At 31.9% G+C, this 18,823-nt stretch overlaps 1 protein-coding gene across 31 annotated transcripts in view; it reads right to left on the reverse strand.

Annotated features, from left to right (window-relative positions):
• Positions 1 to 5,139: 5,139 nt before the first annotated feature.
• Positions 5,140 to 18,823, reverse strand: part of syd (JNK-interacting protein syd) — a 36,615-nt gene continuing 22,931 nt past the window's right edge. For 19 of the 31 annotated variants that reach the window (XR_011779222.1, XR_011779220.1, XR_011779216.1 and 16 more), the window contains 8 exons: positions 18,136 to 18,778; positions 15,453 to 15,587; positions 14,738 to 15,005; positions 13,611 to 13,999; positions 13,215 to 13,544; positions 13,004 to 13,108; positions 9,987 to 10,749; positions 5,140 to 5,489 (listed from right to left, as the gene is read on the reverse strand). Coding sequence is in view for 8 of the 31 variants with exons in the window: in XM_071887051.1 (XP_071743152.1) it covers positions 10,097 to 10,749; positions 13,004 to 13,108; positions 13,215 to 13,544; positions 13,611 to 13,999; positions 14,738 to 15,005; positions 18,136 to 18,778 (2,388 nt within the window). In the remaining 23 variants the exon portion in view is untranslated. Of the gene's footprint in view, positions 5,490 to 9,362; positions 9,462 to 9,986; positions 10,750 to 13,003; positions 13,109 to 13,214; positions 13,545 to 13,610; positions 14,000 to 14,737; positions 15,006 to 15,452; positions 15,588 to 18,135; positions 18,779 to 18,823 lie in introns of those variants that run through there. The other 12 variants (XM_071887053.1, XM_071887052.1, XM_071887056.1 and 9 more) reach the window with 6 other exon arrangements.

Raw genomic sequence — 18,823 nt, forward strand, 5'->3', positions numbered from 1 at the left:
GTTTTACATTTGCCTAATAAAGCATTCATGGATATGTACCGGGTGGCAATTTGAACCTTTTATCATATTGATTTGAGAGGTTCTGTGTGAAATTAGATCTTTCTGTGATTGCAAAGGTAGCCATTTTTCTCATGCACTTACTGTTTTTTGATATTTTTAAATCTGAGCAAAAATGTCATCGCAGCAAGATTCAAGACTTATTGCATCAACTCTTCTTCGTGCGGTTCACGCTCCGCCAGAGTTGGTCAGACAGACGGTAATGGCTTGTAAAACTATCCACAATGTTAAGAAGAGGCCATACCATTGGATTGTGGTGCCCCTGATCTGGTTTTCAGAGGTTACAGACTCACGGCAGCCATGTACATCGACATTTTGTTTTTTTATTTGAATTTTAAAATTTAATTAAGTACTAAAGATTTTACATTTCTAGGTTGACCCTAATAAAAAAGAAATAAATTTAATAACCACAAAGGGTAAAAACATCTAATACAAACTCTGATTCGTTAGAACACCATTGCCGGATAATAATGTCAAAATTATTGACAGATGTATAAAAATATTATTATAAGAATAATAGCAACGGGTTACCAGGTGTTGCTTGGGCCAAGGAGGGAACGAGAAATCACACTGACAATGGTCAATGTTTAGACACCTTTGGTCCAGGCGAGTGTTAGGGTATTATTACGACATTATAATATAGCACCTGTATATTGTATGAAATGAATTATCATGAATTTTAAAAAAAATGTTTTATAAACATCAAATAAAATACCAACATATATATGAATGTGAAAAGAATTGTGTCTATGAGAAGTCCATCTTTTATTTTAGTGAAAAAATTCCCAAATCGAAATTTGCCAAAAAAAAAATATGCAAAAATCTGTTTCGCATTTTGATAATCGTTTTGGCAGCTCGTACGGCCTCTTTTAAACTCTAGCCCAAATATTACTCTTGTAAAAGAAGGAACAGACTCACTCAGAGCAAAATTCTGTTCAGTTTTATATTGGTTGGACTGAGCCCGTTCAAAAAAAAATTATTGTATCACATAACGATGACCCATTTTCTCCATTTTTACAAATTAACTGACAACCTTCACTATTGATGGCACCAAACAAATAGTTTAATGTGCAAATTTCATTAAGTAGCTTCTCTGGACTGCCTCATAGAGTCAAAACTCTATTGTTTGATATAATTCTACTTTCGACAAAAATACACATTGATCTTTAAGACCCATCAGAGACTCTAGCGACAGTCTCAGCTACTCTGTCAAAGTCCTGCGAAAGAACAGGTCATAAGGCTATGATGTCTTTAAATTTGTAGTTCCTTAGGTTAGAGAAATCTTTAAAGGAGATGGTTTTTTAAGTAATATATATATTTTTTTTTTAAAACATTAGTTTGACTGAAATTTTTCCTTTACTTTCCTTCAGTTCCAAATGGAACGATGTACCTTAATGGACAACACGTTGAGGAGAACTCGTTTTCATAAACTCAATGTGCATAGTTTCGATACCTAGTTATTTCTAGAGAAGGAAATATACTTTGTTTCCTTACAATTAACAAGCAAAAGATTAACCGGCGTTGCTCGAGCCAAGGAGAGAGAGAGAGAAATCACATTGAAAATGGTCTAATCATTTGAGAAAATCAAAAAAATATTCAGAAAATACTTCTAATACTTTTATTATTGAATATTGTAACCTTTGTAATATTATTATGAATATAAAAAAAAATATTTTTATACTTCAAATAACATACCAACATATATGATGCATCTAATAAATTTTCCAGATAAGAAGTCCATTTTTTAATGTACTTCAAAAAATTCCCAAATCGAAATTCGCGAAGGGAATTGGCAACAAAAATTGATAATATCATTTATTCGAATTCTAAAAGATACACAACCCTACCAATATTTTCTTCGTACTTGCAAAAGTTAAATAGGGATGAAGAATAATTTTGTCGGAAAAATAACAGTGGATAACTGGTTCATTTTTGCAAATATTTCAAAAACTACGTAGTAAAATGCTTCGGAAAGCAAGGTTACATCTAGTATTTTGGTATTTTTTTTGTGCAAAAAGCCATTGTCTTGTGGCATTTTTTCTTAAAAAACGGAAAATTGACGTTTGATAAAAAAATGGAAGAAAAAGAGAGAAAAAATGAAAAAAATTATTTAGAAAATGACAGATATTTCAATTCAACATCAATTTTTATTTGGAAAATTTCTTTACAAACGAATTTTCAGACAAATTTGTACATACTTTATTTTATATTCTAATCCCATATTTCATTGGAAGTTAATTTTTTTGTACCTGAAATAAACGAACTTGCAATTTTCACCTTATTTCTTTTTTATTTTTTTACTTTTTTGATTTTGAATAAATTTAGAAAACGTATAGTTATTCGTCTAGTATTTTTTTGAAATGCAAATCACTTATTGATAAATAATTCAACCCCATATATAGTCTCTTTGAGCTGCAAAAAACGGTTTTTGGGTTTAGTATAAGCCCCCCTTATATGACCTCCCCAAAAATTGACACTCCTATATTAGCCTGTAAAAGCTCAAAAGAGGGACCCTTACATAATTTCAGCCTCCTAAGTTCAATGGTGTGGGAACATATAAAGGACATTTACACAAACACACAAAAATTGCTTTTATTTATATATACAGATCAGTACTCCACATGACAAATTAAAATCAACATTTAAAAAAAAATTCCAGTTCCGTAGGTTAGAGGAATTTTGTATTTGTAAAAAAAAAACACCTCTAATTTGCAGAACTCAAGATTACCTATTCCCTCCTACATACAGTCATAGATGTTGGAAAACTCAATTGATATCCAAATACTTGTAGTTATCCGTAACAGGCACACGAGTTCATTCCTTACCCTATACGAAAAGCTACAAAACTTCGTTCATAAAGTATTAATTCGTTTTTGTGTCGAAATTAATGTAGGCGAAAGTACTTTCATCCATACCAAGCGGGTCCTTCTATACCCTACGAGATGGGAAGCATTTCATTGCTTCCCAAATCATTATACGCCATTGAAGACTACAGTTGGTTTTATTATTCTAATAGATTTTTCTATTTTTCAACAGTCTTCTTGTGACTTTACACAGGCATATTAAACCAAGGAATACTAGAATACATGGAATCCGCTCTTATTGTGAGTGAATACATATTTAAGGAAAGAATATACTTTTACCTCTAGATTTTTTAAATCTGCATCATTTTCAGAGTTTGCCAACCTTCAAAAGGCAACTGTCAAAATTTCATGACAATCGGTTTTTAGTTTGTGAGTTGTTGCGCTAAGTGTGACGTCAATTTTGTAATTTCCAAAGCAATTGATCAAAAGCAATTCCTTATTTTCATTGTACAATGCTTCTTGAAAAAATACCGTTCAAGCTAAGTATAAGCAATGGCTTGAAAAATGCTCAGGAGACTCCGCTTCATAAGGCAAATATAAAAAGCCCATGTGTTATACCTGGTGTAAAAAAAGTACTGAGACCTACCTTTACGTAGTCATTAAAATACTCATAATTTATCAAGATGATGTTGAACATAGAAAATTTTATTTTATAATATATTTTTTACTATAAGAATGCACATTAATTATGAATCAGACCTTCATCCGCCTCAATGACAGCCTCCAGAACCCCTTGCACATATTGGCAACGTTATCTTTTTTCATGATCCTCCACTGCTGGTTAACAGAGATCTTCAGTGCATCAATATTCGGGTGGCGAATTTGCGGGCCTTCATCTCAATTTAACACCAGATGAACTAATCGAGTGGATTCAGATCTGGGCTTTAAGGGGGCCAAAGTTTCTTGGACCAGAAGTTCATGTTGCTACCCATCCACTCTTTTACAATAATAGCAGTATGTGCCAGAGATCCGTCCTGCTGGAATACGTACGTGGCATTGTTAGACTTCTTCATAGTCTTGGTGATCTATGGCACCACATTTTTTCTCAAAACCATAAATTAGACGACCACAGGTAACCAGTCTCCAACAGGAAACCAAATTGGAGGCATTTTTTCTCCAGTTGATGTCACAACTCCCAACATCATAACAGAAGCCGGATGTTCGGTATTGGTGACTGTCCTGATGCTGTTGTCAGCCTTGCCAAAGCATACCACCCGTTCATTTTGCATGTTGTAGACGGGGTCAACGGTAAAGGTATTTTCATCAGAGAAAAAAAATACCCAGTTGCTCTTGTACTGCAGATAATTCAAGAGTTGCTGACATCGCTGAAGACGGAGTTCTTTTTGACGTTGGGACAGGATTAGCCTCTCAATTCTTCTAAGCAACCTTCCTTCAGCCTTTTGTGGGCAAGACCGTCCGATGCACCAGATGCATCTTCTTCTTCTTGGCGTACTCTGACATCTTCATAGTTGGGCTGACCTTAAAGGCCTGCATGATGTCTTCCGGCTTCACTTTGGTGGGTCTTACATTCTAAGGTTTGTCCTTAAGGTTGTCCCCATCAGCCAAACGATTTCTGACCCTACAAACTCTGGCCTTGCTGACATTTAAGGCCTTCATGATGTATGAGTTGGTCCTCCCGGGGCGGATTAAATTGCCTATTATGCCTTCATCGCAATATATACATAATTTTTGTTTACAACATGTACATCAATCAAAGGCTTAGAGTCTAAGGTATTCAAAATAATTCGAACTTTATGATTCGATCAATAACACCTATTCAAAACTGTATTTTCAGATGGTCTCATTACTTTTCTAATCCCGGTAAGTATATTTTGTTATGAGCATTCAATTAACACATACTAATTCAAATAAAATAGCCATAGTAATAATATTTCAGACGCAAGTATTATAATTTATAGAAATAACATTTTTAAAAGCCAAAAAAACGCCTACGTAGAGATTAACATAACACAACATTTGATGTAATCATGAAAAGAAGAGAAGGATTACAAAAATGAACAATGTATATAATCTAAATTGTAATGTAACATGTAGAACACATTCTTTATAAATATATATATATGTTATAATATTAAGTAGATTATTTAGATTTCCACATGAGACGTGTCGTCTACATAAGTATATGGTATAATAATATATTCATTATCACATCATTTTCTTTGCGCACATGACCAAGCCGAATAATGAAGACTACAAGTAGTACTATGTATTATATTGTATAATAATATAATTGTATTATATATATTATGTAAGTATATTGTGGTAAAAAGGAGATAGACAGAATAGACATAAACTCACGCAACCCTTAACCATTGATTATATAGCATGGCTTTGGGCTAGTATTTTTGTTTGTTTTATATAAAGAAGGAAAATAATTATTCAAAGTATGGTATAATCAATAAGGTTGATAATTAATTAAATATTGATGACTTTAAGAACAAGTTTTACTCTTCTCAAGAGACTTTGTCGACCAGATAACTAAGTGACTTTGATTATTTTTGGATAGTTGTCCATCAGTCCGTCCTAATTCTTCCGTATCACATTCATCTATAGATATATAAAAGAGAGAAAAAATAAGTTTGAGTGGGTAATTACTTTGTATTTGGGTACTTCACATATCAAATCACCCATCAAAAATGGGAATTTTGTATCCTCAACAATTCAGAATTTGATTAGATTTAATATACTTGAAGGTTTATACACGCAAAATCATGAGCATCTGCAGGAGGTGGCCTGGAGGAAGTTTTGCTTTTAACTACATTCTTTATTTGGCTAAGATGAAAAATTTTTAAAGGAAAAATGGTGTACATTTTTTTTTTTTTTTATTTATTTCTTTAAAAAAAAGTCATACGGACAAATTAGGGAGGAGAGTAAAAATATAAATTTTTGTCAATAACTGTGGATTGTTCAAATTAAAAAATAAAAAATAAACCCTAAAAATTGAATATTTGATATTTTTCGCAAAAACAATATATTTTTTTTTTGTGAACAGCTGTGTAACAGATAATTGGGGGGGGGGGGACAAATATTAGTATTTTTGGAAGAAAATTTCATAAATCTACAGCTATTCCCAAAAAATTGATTTTTTGGGGAAATGAATTTCAAAAGCCCAGAGCTGTTTGCCAAAAAAATTTAATTTTTTTCCAAAAATTTCAAATTATTAATTTTTTTAGAATTTTTTTGGAATTTTTTTTCCCAAAAATTTCAGTTATTCACAATAAATGAAGTTTTTGGAAAAAAATATTAAAAATCCATAGTTGTTCACAAAAAATATAATTTTTTTGAAAAAAAAATTTTAACCCTATTTTCGCCTTTAATTTTTTCATCCTGACCAAAAAATTATTCTGGTAAAAAGCAACAAATTCCTTAATTTGGGCTGGGAGGGCTACAGACCCTCATGATCGATCGTTACAACAAAAGAATGAGAAATTGACAGAGTAGGGACCACATCAAGTATCATAAATAAAATAAATCTAAAATATCCACCCCACAAATTTTAAATGGAGAGCCTATAATTGACTCAAATATGTCCATCAAATTATGTAAATAAATTGAGATTTTCTCATTCTTTTGATTTTTATTCAAGATTGTTTTTATGTTGATGCACACATATATTTCAAACTTTATCAAATCCTGAGTTGTTGAGGTGAAAGTCTTTGAGAAATTATTTGATATGGAATGCCCCTATTAGGTATATAAAAATGTAATACATATTATGTAATTAAATATATAGGAACAATAAATAATTGTAGAGAGACATGTCCCAAAATAACCATTAGAAAAAGGAAATAATAAGGAAGTAAGGTGTAGGTAATGATTTTGGAGGAGAAGGAGTGAATATAATATGTGTTCTGGAGTAAGGTGATGATTGATGGGAGTGTAAGATATGAGAATATTTATATGTAATTAATTAAATATGCAGAAGTAACAATGATTATCTAATCCGTTCAAAGAAAATTGAATCCAATCAACCATAAATAAAGACAATTCTTATACAAAGAGGAGTGGAAATTTGAAAGACTCATTGTAGAATCAGTGCCGGTTTTAGGGTGAAGATTGCCGTATAGAGCTTTTTCACGTGACGTCAGCATCAGTCACAACCAAGATTATAACAATCTAAACCATTTTGTTCATTAATATTAAGGGGAAATAGTGAACTATTGGATGTCAAAATGGGACCAACAAATAAAAGGACCTTACCTTTGTCCTAGTTTTATTATATGATCCTATAATGTCTTATTACAGTCTTATTTCCGGCTTGTAGATCAAAATTAATAATTACAATGGAAGGAATAAGATCTTTTTAACTAATTATTTTCTCGTCCTTAATCAATTTACAAAAATATAGAAATTGAGATATTTCATTTAGATTTACAGTCCAATTTACATTTAGTATCATTGGCAAAGAGTGGTATTCAATACAATGGATACGTATATTTAGATTTCATAAAGGCATTTGATGAAGTTCTATCAAGATTTATTGGGAATTTGTCCATTTGATGTAGTAAAAATATCAACTTAGAGGCCTCAAAATGGCGTCTCATTCAATTATGTAAGTGAAAAAGCTCAATATATATGCCTTGTATATATTTTTAACGAATTACATTTATTTATGCCATAAAATAATTTGTTATTCAAAAAAGCACCCCGGATTCGATCATAATGGGCATTGCTATCATAGTTTATTTTTCCATTTCAACATCCTTTTAATAAATAAAAAACCAACCCCAATAATTTACATGTAAAAAGAATTATATCACTGTTATTAGTTCGTAGTATAGGCAATCTTGCACAGTCCCATATATTTGTGAAATCGATTATACTGGCCATTACTGTAAACTTATAGCAACTAACTTGAGGCTCCCAGAGACTGTCTTTCTCAAATTTGATTTAATTTCCTATTTTTGAAAATAATTTACTGCAGAGACTCTATTTTTAAAATTTAGTCCTTATAGAATATCGAAACATATGTAATATATGTTGTTTTTTGAAGATTTTGGTTCTTATTTTTAAAACAGTGTTCTATTGACTTTATTTATTTTTTTACAAAAGGTATTCTTACTTTGATACAATGACTTATTTATAAAACGGAATGATTTTGATACTTTTTAGAAAAGATTTTTATTGCTAAATGTATTTCATTTTATTAAAAATATCTGCAATGTGCAGGGGCTCTATTTTTACAAACAAGCATGACAAGTACCCCTTATAAAACCGGCTTTGAACGTTGTACCAATCCATAGAAGAATGACGGAGTCTGATGAACTCATCATTTTTTTAAACTCTTGCAGGGTAATAAATTGGATTTAACCCTCTATACAAACAAAAATAAGGACAATCTATAATACCATATATATAGTTGTTATTTAATTATTAAGTCATTCATATTCATTTCCTCATACACGATTGCCTACAGTTAATTAATTATATACCGAGTGTAGAGGTGTGTAGTGATGTGGAGAGAGAGAAAGAAATCAGAGGAGGTTGAGGAAGAAGCCCGGTTATTCGATGTTAGTTTGTGTACATATTTGTTAGTGGATTAGTAGAATTATATATATTGAAAGAAACAAAAGTCTGATGTTTACTGCAAATCAGAGCCAGTTTTAGTGTGAGTCAAAGATAAATGTACAAGGCCTTTTTTTTAATATTTCAATCTTTATATAGGAAATTTATGCGGAAAACTTTTATTTAAAAAAAAAAAAATGTTCGCGAACGACCTTTTTTAATAAATGGTTGTCAAAAACTATAAATATAAAAGAATATTTTATTCTTAATAAATCTTTTTTTTTCCAAAAAGTCCATTCTTTTTTTTACTTTTATTGCCTTTTTCTGGCTATTTCATTGAATGGGCATTTTTGTTTGGGTAAAGTCCCTCCTTTTTTTTATTTATGGCCTTTTCTTGACAATGTATATTTTGTGTACAAGTTGCAACTTGTAATTTCTTCGTCTTAAAATGCATTATTTAATTACAAATTGGATATTCTAACTGACAACTATTAATTGAGACTTTCATTTCATTTTGATCTAATAAAATGACAAGCCTATTATGTATTTATGAGTAATATAATTGTAAATATTTGACCTTTTTAATGGGCCATTTAAAATAGTTATAAATGACACCATTATTATAAGGATTATTTATGGAATATTCAATTATTGCATTATTTTATTCCAGGTACAGTAAATCTGTTATTTAAAATCAATCATCTCATTTGTTCGTTACTACTTGTACAAAATCGCAAGTTGTACACAAAATATAAATAGATTTTTTTTTTTTAATTCTACCCAATGCAGGTCCCCAATCAAGAGCAGAGCCTGGACACTTGCTCCCTAAAACCGACCCTGGTGCAAATCCATAAATTATACAACACACGCACGCACGCACACAAACAAACAAACACAGATAGAAGGAGCCATCACCTTAAAGTCATTCAAGTACAAGACAAGTCAAGAACATATGTATCACCACCACCACTTGTTAGTCTTTGACTGCATGTTTTCCGTCATTGCTGTGATCATCTACTTATGAGCATCAAGAGAAAGAGTTTTTTCAAAATATTATAATAATATTTAATTTTGCAGGGTATCCGGAGTGTTGTGTTGGAGGGCTTGGTTTTTTTAGTATAAAATTTGAAAAATTAAATAGAATGGGGAAAAAATCAAAATTAAATTTCAAATATTAAACTTTTATCAAGAAAAAAAAAATTTAAAATCCACACCTATTTAATAAAAATTTAATTTCGGAAAAAAAATTCAAATATTATTTTTTTGTAAAATTTTTTTAGCTTTTTAGGGAAAATTAAATTTTTTGTGAAAAAAATAAGAAAAATTTAATATCTTAATTTTTTGACAAATTAAATTAGACATTAAAATTTCTTGTAAAAAGGAAAAATTCCTTATTTTTTTAGGGAGGTCCCTCCAGCCAATCCCCGCGGACACCCCTTTTTTGCCTTAAAAAAAGGAATGAAGAATAACATGCAATACATTAATGATTTTGAAAGTACTACATAAGTATGCATTTATACGATCAATCAAAGTCCGTACCCACAAGAACGACGATTACATTCAATAGTATCATCATTTTCATCTATGTATTTAGTATATGTTCAAAAGTACAATTGAGTGCGATTGAGAGAGCAAAAATAAGAGAGGAGCTAATGGAAAGGTGTGGTACTATGAGAGTCTTTGGATAAGGATGGCGAAGGTTCATGAGTATGTTGTGCTGTTGCTGGATGTGCAGGATCTCCTCCATCAATTGAAGTCAATGTAAAAGGAGGTTGCTGTGTAAAGTCCTCAATGGGCTCACTATTAATGCTAATATTATTAAAGTCTTGCAAAAGAGTTGACACTGTGCTGCTGGAGCAGGAGCTCGAATCATTATTTATATTATCATTACTGAATTGATCGAGAGTCTCACTGGGATGATGTTTCACTGAGAGGGGTGATGATAATCCCTGTTTCTCATCAAGGACTTGTTTCTCCTCCTCCTCCATTTGGTCTTCTCCTTGTGAATGAGAAGAAGAGTGATGTACTAACACGACTTCCTCTTGAAGGCGTAGATCATCAATAGATGTAGAAGTATTAGTGTCTGTATCACTTTCAGCTGATGTGTCAGCCATTGTCACCACACCGGAGCCGGGTGTCGGTCCCAAGCCTATAGAATTTGATTCCCAGGAATTTAAAACAGATTCCGCAGATGAGGATTTGATTGAAACACTATCACTTTCTTTACTAAGTATAAACTTTACTTTTGGCAATTGCCATACCATCATATGGCTATCATAGTCTTGATCCGATCCGTCATCGACTATATAATAAAAAAAACATACATAGAAGGGGGAAAAAATACAAGAAAAACCCCTCCAATTTATATCTCAATCCATTAGTTCATCAACCACCCAACTCTACACTTTATGTACCTATTCACAAAAAATTTACTTCACTTCTAATTAGTCTTTAAATTAAAGGGGCTCGCTCAGTCGTCTTAACTACTACTTACGTATTTACTGCAATAAAAGTCATTGAATGAAAATATATATATATATATATTGTAAATTAACAAAGGAAACTTAATTGTTAACTATGACTCTGGAATTAAGTGAGGATTATATGTAATAGTGTCGCATTTTTATTAAAAATTGGATTTAATTTTAAGTGGAGTCTTAAAGAAGCATTTTAAAATACCTTTTCAATTCATGTCACATAATAATTATCTTCATCTCTTTAAGCTTAAAGTTTTGCTAAAATAACCGACAGAGATGGCATGATTTTTTTTTTTAATTCCTAGTATAAAATTAAATTACAAGGGTTAGATATAGTTCATTTTTGCCATCAAATACTTTTGCTGCATAAATTTTCACCTCTTTACATATTCGTCAGCTTTTTATGTTTTCATATTATAGGTTCGACTAAACCTTTAGTCTTCACTATTGAAACATTCATTTCCTTCTATTGGTGGAGTTTCTTACTTTTCTGCAAGCCTCAACTAAGAGCATGATTATGAATTAGGTCACAATAGTCTCATGATCCTAGATCCGAGACTCCATACTCCTTATAAACACTATTTTTTATTTATTGTGTCACTATTTTTCTTTGTTCTTGAACGTTTCGGACTTACTGACAGCGTAGACGGTGGTCCTGGAGACACCAAAATGCTTGGAGTGTACGAATGGAAATTCATCGTTCAAGTGTCGTTTTCTCGACTTGTAAATAAGCTAGAAAGCTCAGTTTTTTTTGTTTTTTTTTTGTAACTAATTGCATTTGCCTTAATATATCGAAATAGAATTATTTTCAATAATTCAACCTTAATTAATTATTGAATTAGTAAGTGTTCAGATTTTAATGGACCAACCGGTGTTTATCTAAAGTCTGAAACGTTGGAGAAGAAGAAAACACTGTCAAAAAGTGAAAACTGGAACTGGAGGAGTTAAAGAAAACAGTCCAGGCCAGCCCATAAGGGATCAAGCAGGAGATCTCGGGGTTTCACGCCAGAGTGTCTAGAGAACTATCAAAAAAGTGTGTGGAAAGAGCATTCTGAAGGTGGAGAGGCCACTTTTGACACCAGCAATGAAATAAACCCATCTCCCCCGTTGCAAGACTTTTTTGAGCTCTTATTAACTCTTTTTTTTTTTTTAATACTTTTGGTTCCCCTATAGCCCTGATGCCAACCCCCTCGACTTTACCTTTTGGGTGCATGTGGAGAGGAAGGGGGGCAGTGTCTGTCATCCACACAAAGAGACCCTCAAAGTCATCATTGACGCTAAGGGTGACTACATTAATGAGAGTTCAGACACACATCTATTTATAGAATTAATTTTGTTGAAATTTTATAGTTTATTAATCTATTTGAAGTTTAAAATTCAAATTGTTCCGATTTTAAAGAACCACTAGGTAAATTAGATACAAGAGTAAAGGTAAAGTTCAAACCTATAACATTAAAACAGGTGAATATGTCACACGGCAAGAACTCTAAGAGGCCAAAATGAATACAGTAAAATTATCGACTCCAAAAATGTTTGTACTAAAATTATTTGTCACGGCAAGGTTTTAAATTAATTTGTCCAAGACGGTCGGACAAGTGTTAATTTAAAGGCCTGAGCGGAATATGCCCTTTCCTGTTTCTACCTATTTAAACTTATTATCTTCCAGTTTTGGATTTGTCCCCTGATATATTCACCTTCTATCAAGAATATATATGAACAGTAGCCTCAAAAACCAATTTTAACACAGCCTTCAACACAATTAACTATGTATGTAAAGGCCATTGGACTTGGAATGAATTTCTATAGTTGATATGAACTATAAAGGTATTTTTGAAATCAGTGGACAAGGCCCGCTCAAAAGAAAATTCAATTTTTATTTTTTTTATGACACACTCTAATATGTAATAATACGAACTAATAATTATAATTATCTAATGTCGATATAATTAAAAAAAAGGAATGATAGGAAACAAGTCCTAGAGTAAGGGTAAAAAGATTCCATCGTGGAAATCATTATTTTTTTAACAAAAATTGTATCGAATATAGAAAAAAAATATGTATAATTAAAAGATGAATTACCGAGTCTAAAGTCTATATATCCTTCGCCCCCGGAGACAACCAACATAGTATCCCCTGTAATCGGCGATGAGGGAGAAAGACTCGTGTTTGCCAAGTTTTCATTTCCTACAATTAAAAAGAAAAAGTTATAAATATATTTCATTGAATAAGGATGAATTAAAATGTTAAGGAGTTTTTTTAAAATCATGTTAATAACATTTAAAAAAGGCACCTGGAACGGAAACAAAGAATTTGACAGAGTCCCGATGGCCATGAAATGACAATTGAGCTTGTGATAAGGAACAATAAGGAATAAAATTCTTGGATTGAGATTTTTCGCCTGAGCTGTAAACTCGAACAAGACCTCCTGGTAACTTTTTGTCCAGAGAGCCGCCGCCAGTAGAAGACGATGCATTAGTTTGACTATTACCAGCACTCAGAAGCTCCATTGACGCAAAAGGCACGGAAATAATGACACCATTCCCTGTGCCCATCCATAGTCGATGACAAGAAATTAAAAGTGAGGTAATACGAACGAATGAGAATCCATATTTTGCAGGGCCTTTAAAAATCAATGGAACAGATTAATAAATCATAATAACACTCACAGAATGAAAGATAACCTTACCTAACATTTTACTGACATAGGGCTCAATATCCACATCCTGTAAATGTTGGTAGGTATGAGCATGATAGAGCCTTAAAGTAGAATCCAATCGAATAGACACCCAAACTCCATCTTCAAAGCAAGCCATTTGGCGAACTTGACTCTCTTTTCGTGGATGAGCATCAAAGGTGCGCTGAACAGACATGGCTTGAGGGTCTATTATAAATACTTTGTTACGGTATCCACACCAGACATGGTCATGCACTTGTGCCATACAACGAATGGAAAAGCGAGGTTTCCCCAAGTCTAATAAGTGATAATTATCTAAATCCCATTGTCCATCAGGGGATCTATTGAAAATTGCAATTGTCCCATTAGCTAAAGCAACCAGGACCCGTCCCTTTATATGTCTATAATTAAGGGAAAAATAATTATAACTCAAGTATAATGAACGTTGAGTACACACAAATGGTGCGTACACATAAAAACAATTTTTTTAAAAGTAATAAATAAAAACAACAATTATTCCCTATTTAGTTGTTTACTCCATATAATACCTACAGCCAATATTTGATTCCACTATTTACAGTCAATAATAGGTTTTATATTTAAACTTCAGGGATGAACTCTAGAATGTTAGCTATAATTTAAAATCTTTATTTTATTTAAGCTCAATGACTTTTACCCTAATAAGACCTGTCAAATAGAATTTATCAATTTCTAATTATTTAATTATAATGATGTATTTTTACTACTTTAAGTGCAATTTGTGGAACTTTGTTTGAAGAAATTGAGAATAATTAATTCGTCAAGGAATACAAATTACAAATGTAATCCTGACTCAATTTGGAAGAACAATCATTATAGCTTACTTTTGTGTTGATATACCACATACATATATGCAGAGGCATCCGGAGGGGGGTTCTCCTTCCCAAATGGATAAAAAAATGTTACGCAAAAACAGTGGATACCTATGGATTTTTGATTTTTTTTTTTAACGAGATGTATTTTTTGTAAATAGCTGTGAATTTTTGAATTTTTTTTTTGGAAAAAAAAAAAAACAACACCAATACCCCCTCAAAATATAATCCAGCGGACGCTCCTAGTATGTATACTAAAAAAGAATTATGTTCTTAAATATAACTTACAATATGCAGAGAACGGAATCACTCAGTTTAATTGAATGAATACAACGTTTCCACTGTGAAACTGCTGAATGTACATATATGGAGCCAGATTGAGATCCAAGCCACATTGTTGGCAAGACAGAGCTCATTTTTTCTACGTCTTCGAACGGATTCCCGCCACCACTACTGCTGTTATCTCCTTCAATTTTAATATTGGATGTGTCTTGATCCTTGAGGAATCTACGATGGACAGCATCTACGTCCTCTTCATTCTCTTGAGTCTCTTTCTCTGTAAAATATGTATAGAAATAATAGAAACATTGGAAAATAGTTTGGATTGATAATAAGGAGTCTGCAAAAAGAAATTATTTAGAGCAAAAACCCTGAAAATAAACCAAAGTGTGCCACAAAATGGATCAAAATAAAGGAAAAGCTACTAAGTATGCGTGTTTGAAGAACATGAAATAACCAGAGACATCATCATCGGCCTCACTCAAAAAAACATGAAGAAATAATAAGCCAGATCACAATAAAGTATATATGTATAACACTCCTAAATACTTTCTTAAATAAAGAGTGCAATAATATGTCTTTAGCTTATAACCCAGAGTGTGCAGAGAATCTACCTTAGTTATAGTCAATAAAGAAGAAGAACCGGAGGAGGATTGAAATGAAAGGAAAGAGTATGAATGATTGATCTAAGATTTCTGTTGTATTTACTATACAACTGTTTTACCTATTGCTTTGGCTAAATTGAATGTTTGATGTGATATAAATGGTAGAGTTGAATGGGATTCATCGAAATCGTCGGTAAAGTCTTGAATATTATAGGCATCCACTGCTCGACTCAAGGGTGATTTCATCTCCACAGCTAAAATGTGTGTTTGGGTCACAATTAAAATAAATCAATAAGCTAGAGAGATACCATGATTTACTAGGGTTTCTCTTCCGGGATCCCCTTTCCACAATATTTGATAACTACAGGTAATTGACAGGAATTTTTATGAAACTAAACGTTAAATATATAGTAAAGAATCCCTCGGGTTGAAGTTTTCGTGATTTAGGCAGTATATACATAGATAATAAATGATATAAACGATTCATGAAGTATCATAATATTCAAATGATGGAACTATAATACAACAAATTTCCTAGTCCTTTTTTTTTTTTATACCCCATACCTACATACTACAGTCGAGTTGTTTTTTATATACTTTGGATATAAGAAAAATCCAAGTATAGTCTATTTTTCATCTAAGAAAAACAAAAAAACAAACAGTTTCCTTTATCCGGAATGACTGTATATGTATTGTATGATAAGTGCTTCATGCAACAATAGATGTTCGATACTTGGAAAAAGGAACTAAGGACTAGAAATCAATCCAAAAAAACCATCTCATTATTTGTGAGATCTAAAAGATTTTTAAATTGTTCCAGATGGGACAAACGTTTTGTAGTTTAAATATAAATATTGTTTGTTTTTAAAATAGTATGAGATGTTACATTTGAGGATATTTTTATCAAAATAATTATATGAATTCTAGTGATACAAGGGTAGAATTTTATTCCTTGGGTATCACGCGATGTATATTTTACTATTATAAAAAAACTACAGCTCCACCAAAAAATTAGCTAGTTCAACTCTTATTATTTCAGTTTTTTTGTTACGGATCCGCTTAAAAATTGTTTTTAAAACAAAATCCACATGCAAGGCCTGTTCTAAGGAACATTTGTACTAGGGGCCGCTCTTACAGGGGCCCTGAGATGAATAAAACAATATAAAAATTTTAATATAGACCACTCAAAATAAGAAGATGTTTTTATAAAAAATAGTATAAGGAGTATTGTTGTGATTGTCCTTATTTATTCACTATAGTTCAGTCAAGTTTAAGGACTACTCCTTAGACTGTCAGTACATTAATAACTGACAAAGAAGAAATAATGTTGAGTGACGTAATCAAGGACCTAACTTTATAAGTTTTTAGAACTAATATACAGTACTGAACTGGACCGGAGCGAGACTTAACTGGAAGGGACTACAGACTTCAGTCCTAAATAATGACGGGCACTCCACTAATAGACATTGAACATATTTTAAACAAAAGGCCATTTTAAAAATAAAATAAAACATTATTTTCTATAAAAAAGTGGTCAAAGATAGTCAAAAATTCCAAAATATTCTATTTGTTCTGCATGAAAGATAATTTTATATTCTAAAAAGTGAGAATATTTATTTTAAAATGTCAAATTAATTAAAAAAATTAGAGGGCCGTCAGATTTATCTTTACCCAAGTCCTATTCATGCTAAAACTGGCTCCAAAAAAAAACCGTACAAAATTAGTGATAATGATAAAAATGAAAATTGAGAAAATATGCCACGTCGTTACCTCTTTATTGTATTACACAACCTTTCATTCAAACAGATACAGAAAAATTGCTTGAAAACATCTGATAGTTTAATTAGCCAAATAAGTGAATCATACCAACTCATATTTATCTCTCAGGTACTCCCAGGTTAATATTTCTCCACAAAAATGAATTACAGATATATATAAATATATATTTCGTAATATTAAAATCCTACATAGTATTTTATTTGATGCTGTATTATAATATTGAACTATATTATTTTATTAAAAGCCTATACAAATACATTTGTATACGATAGCCAAAATATATTCACAGAAATAATATGGCTAAAATATATGCATATATACGACGAGGGATCCACCAGAAATTGTATTCCCGTCCATTTGGAAAGGAAGCATAAGATGGATATAACGTATTAATTCGTTTATTAATCAAAAATAATAACTTATGAAATACCCATGACTAGAAAAGGGATGTGTGTAAAGAAAAAACTAAGTTCACCGATTAGAAAAGAAAAAAACGGTTGATGCGTGTACTCTTTTTTCTTTGAGTTCATTATTTAATCAATCGTGGGTGTATCTTACTCTAAAAGAAGAATCCTCGCCTATCTTTGGTGTAAATTGATATAAAAGGGCATAATAAAATAAATATAAATAGTTGTTACATAGGGTGGTTTTGTTTTAAAGAGGTAACTCCGTGTTGTGTACGACTAGCATAAAAATGTATAGTTTCTTGTGAAAATATAATAAGAAATACTTGCATTTCACAATATTTCTTATACATAAACGGTATACCACTCAGCCAAAGTCAATTTTCTGGGGAATGAGAAACCCTAGTATGTCCCCAATAATAACACATGGGCTAATGCAAATCAAGTGAAATGATAACTATTTAGTCACATCCGTTGACTTTAAAAAAATAATAATAGAGAAAGACAGCGCAACTCGACTTCTACATAATGATAGGTAGTTATATCACAAGTCAGTAGGTATACTATGATTTATCCCATAAAATAAGGAATTAAAAATTTAAATGGGGGACAGGCTTACCTTCTTCATCCTTGTTGCCTGTTTCTTCAGTATCTCCCCCTTTACTTTTATCAGCCTGACTTGCAGATACAAATCTAAGAGAAGTAAAGAGAGTAGGATCGTCTTCCAGAGTATCATCAAATTTGCCTCCCTCTGCTGTGTCTTTGGAGAAAGATTTTTCATTTTCCATCACTCTACTCTGAGAGAGACTCACAGCTTTTTTGTTTTGTTCCTCGTCACACATAAAGTCTGTATCTTTGGTACCAGGAACGCTTGCAATACACAATAAATGTGAAGAACAAACATGGAATGATTCAAGAACATTTCCTGGATCATTAGCATCAATAACAGTCACTTTGCTTATGGAATGCGTTGAAGTGCATATCCATATGTGACTTGAGAGTTCTTCATGTACTTCAGCAGCTTCTTCCGCAAAGGATTTACCCTCAAAGTTCAGCTCTTTATTGATTTGATCCAATTCATTGTTACATGCTCGTATGGCATCTAAGTTGGCTGCTTCTTTCTCAGATACTACTGCTACTTTGGAGTCATCAAAGATGCTAGGGGATGATTCGGAGGAAGCTTCGCCCGATTCCTTGTTGATCTCCTCCTCTTTCTTGAATGATCTACCTCCCGTTAGATTTACACCTGCGGCACACCATATCTACAAAAAAAACAAGAATATTATCGCATGTATGAAATGTACAGG

The sequence above is a fragment of the Lepeophtheirus salmonis genome, chromosome 3 (genome assembly GCF_016086655.4).
Source record: "Lepeophtheirus salmonis chromosome 3, UVic_Lsal_1.4, whole genome shotgun sequence".
Taxonomy (NCBI): domain Eukaryota; kingdom Metazoa; phylum Arthropoda; class Copepoda; order Siphonostomatoida; family Caligidae; genus Lepeophtheirus; species Lepeophtheirus salmonis.